Source organism: Zerene cesonia, unplaced genomic scaffold (assembly GCF_012273895.1).
Source record: "Zerene cesonia ecotype Mississippi unplaced genomic scaffold, Zerene_cesonia_1.1 Zces_u004, whole genome shotgun sequence".
NCBI classification, from domain to species: domain Eukaryota; kingdom Metazoa; phylum Arthropoda; class Insecta; order Lepidoptera; family Pieridae; genus Zerene; species Zerene cesonia.
The window spans coordinates 2,838,929-2,840,864 of NW_024045134.1; the positions used below are offsets into that span (position 1 = coordinate 2,838,929).

General features: G+C 30.9%; 1 protein-coding gene across 1 annotated transcript in view; it reads left to right on the forward strand.

Annotated features, from left to right (window-relative positions):
- LOC119838630 (glucose dehydrogenase [FAD, quinone]-like) overlaps positions 1–1,636 on the forward strand; it is an 8,880-nt gene extending 7,244 nt beyond the window's left edge. Inside the window, exon 5 of the mRNA XM_038364650.1 lies at positions 1,542–1,636. Within this exon, the coding sequence (XP_038220578.1) occupies positions 1,542–1,636 (95 nt within the window). The remainder of the gene's footprint in view (positions 1–1,541) is intronic.
- The last annotated feature ends 300 nt before the right edge of the window (positions 1,637–1,936 follow it).

Consider the following 1,936-nt stretch of genomic DNA (forward strand, 5'->3'; position numbering starts at 1 on the left):
AATTTATAAGATCCTGCGACGCGACCTCGACATGCTTTGATTTGACTGAATATTGGATTGAGAAAATATTGTCGCTTCTTGCTTCGATAAAAGGTAAATTAAAAGCAGTTCCATAGCACTAATACATCATTCATTGGAATTTATTAATTTAAATCAAACTAGGATTAAAAAATAGTATCTGCTCACTTATGTTGATAATAAAATGTTAAAAAAATCTAATATATGCCAATAAATTATCATTAAGCGTATTTATATTAAAGTCAGACAAAAGATTTGCAAATTTACGATATTACAATTTAGTAATAGTAAAGATACATTTTTATTTAAATGAAATGAAACGAGAAATTGGATTTAGCAACCGAAATGAAAGCTTTTATGAAAATTTTATATTAAATAATAAAGTGGATTACAGACCGCTGGTGGAGCGGCTTGCTCTGTGCAGATTTATAATTTTGTGTCTCAGTGGCTCCTCACTTGTTTATCGATTTACCTCGTATCATTATATTGCAGAATTCACCTTATGAATTAAACTTTAATACGAAAGTATCGCACCACTTTATTCAAAGCGTGGCTTTGATGGAATTGTGTTGTATTTATAATTAGTTGGTGGAATAAAGGTTTCAGGAAAAAATTGTTCCGATTTTGACTTATTGAAATATTGTATTATGATTTTTATTTATGTATTCATTTATTTATGATGAAGCGAAAAAAATCGAGTATGAAAATCTTTTGTATCTCGAGATACATCAATTTCTTTATCTTTATTTATATGTACAAATAAAAACATATACATACGATATACATGCCACGTAGGTCATCAATTTATTTATTAGCATTTAAGGCTATTTATTCAAGAATCCACAGTTATTTAAGAATCTTAAAAACAGCTCGTTCGAGAAGGTATTAAGAAATATTTTTATTTTAAATGAAAGCAAGTTATCTCTTGTTATGTTTCGTCTTAAGGTACAGTCTCTGTTAACACTTTGAAGGGCTTTCGTGAAGAGTGATAATTTTCACTAGAACAATTTAATAAGCAAATAATTCATTCAATATTTTATCATACACAGAGATTTCGTTATGAAATAAAACAATCCATAATGTAATATTGGAAATCTAAAGGTCTCATTACGTTAAGCAACTGCGTGACCTCCAGTGGTATCACTACACAGTATAAAACAAATTTCTCTGTCCCTATGACCCTATGTATGCTTAAATATTTTTAAAACCACGCAACGGATTTCGATGGGGTTTTTTTAATAGATAGAGTGATTCAAGAGGAAGGTTAATATGTATAATAACATCTATTAAACTACTCTGAATTAATGCGTGTGAAGCCGCGGGCAAAAGCTATTATATTATATAGTTTGTTTCTCTGACTGTTATAACAAGGTATCATGCATGTACTTATAAAGCCCTTTTATATTAAACATAATACTTGATGGCTGTACCTAACGAAAATACCTATTATATGCAAAAAGTTGGGAAACCCGAAAAATGTTTTAAATAATTCAGTTCTGCTAACAAAAGCTCCACTCCTTTAGCTCCCGAGGGACCTCCCAAGCTTCTGCCGGTTCTGCAGCTCAGTTCAAAGGTACAGGTGCTGTCTGCTGAACCCTCATCACGGCTACATAGGTAGTCGATTCAAAACGCCATATAGTTACGCCTTCCTCAATTTGGATGTTGGTTTATCGTTTGATTTATTAGACTTTTTTCATCTTAGTGTTTTGTATTTTTGTCTTATCCGTCATTCCAAAACTTGTCATGTTTTTTTATAAATAGGTGAATATTAAAAGGTATTATCACATTTTCAATAAGTAATGCGATGTCGTAAACGACTTATAAATGTATAAGCATACAGTCTACTATTTTAAAATAGCTATGTCTTTCTCCGATAGAAAACTAGTTACCTTACCGAGACTTATCGATATGCGCTAAC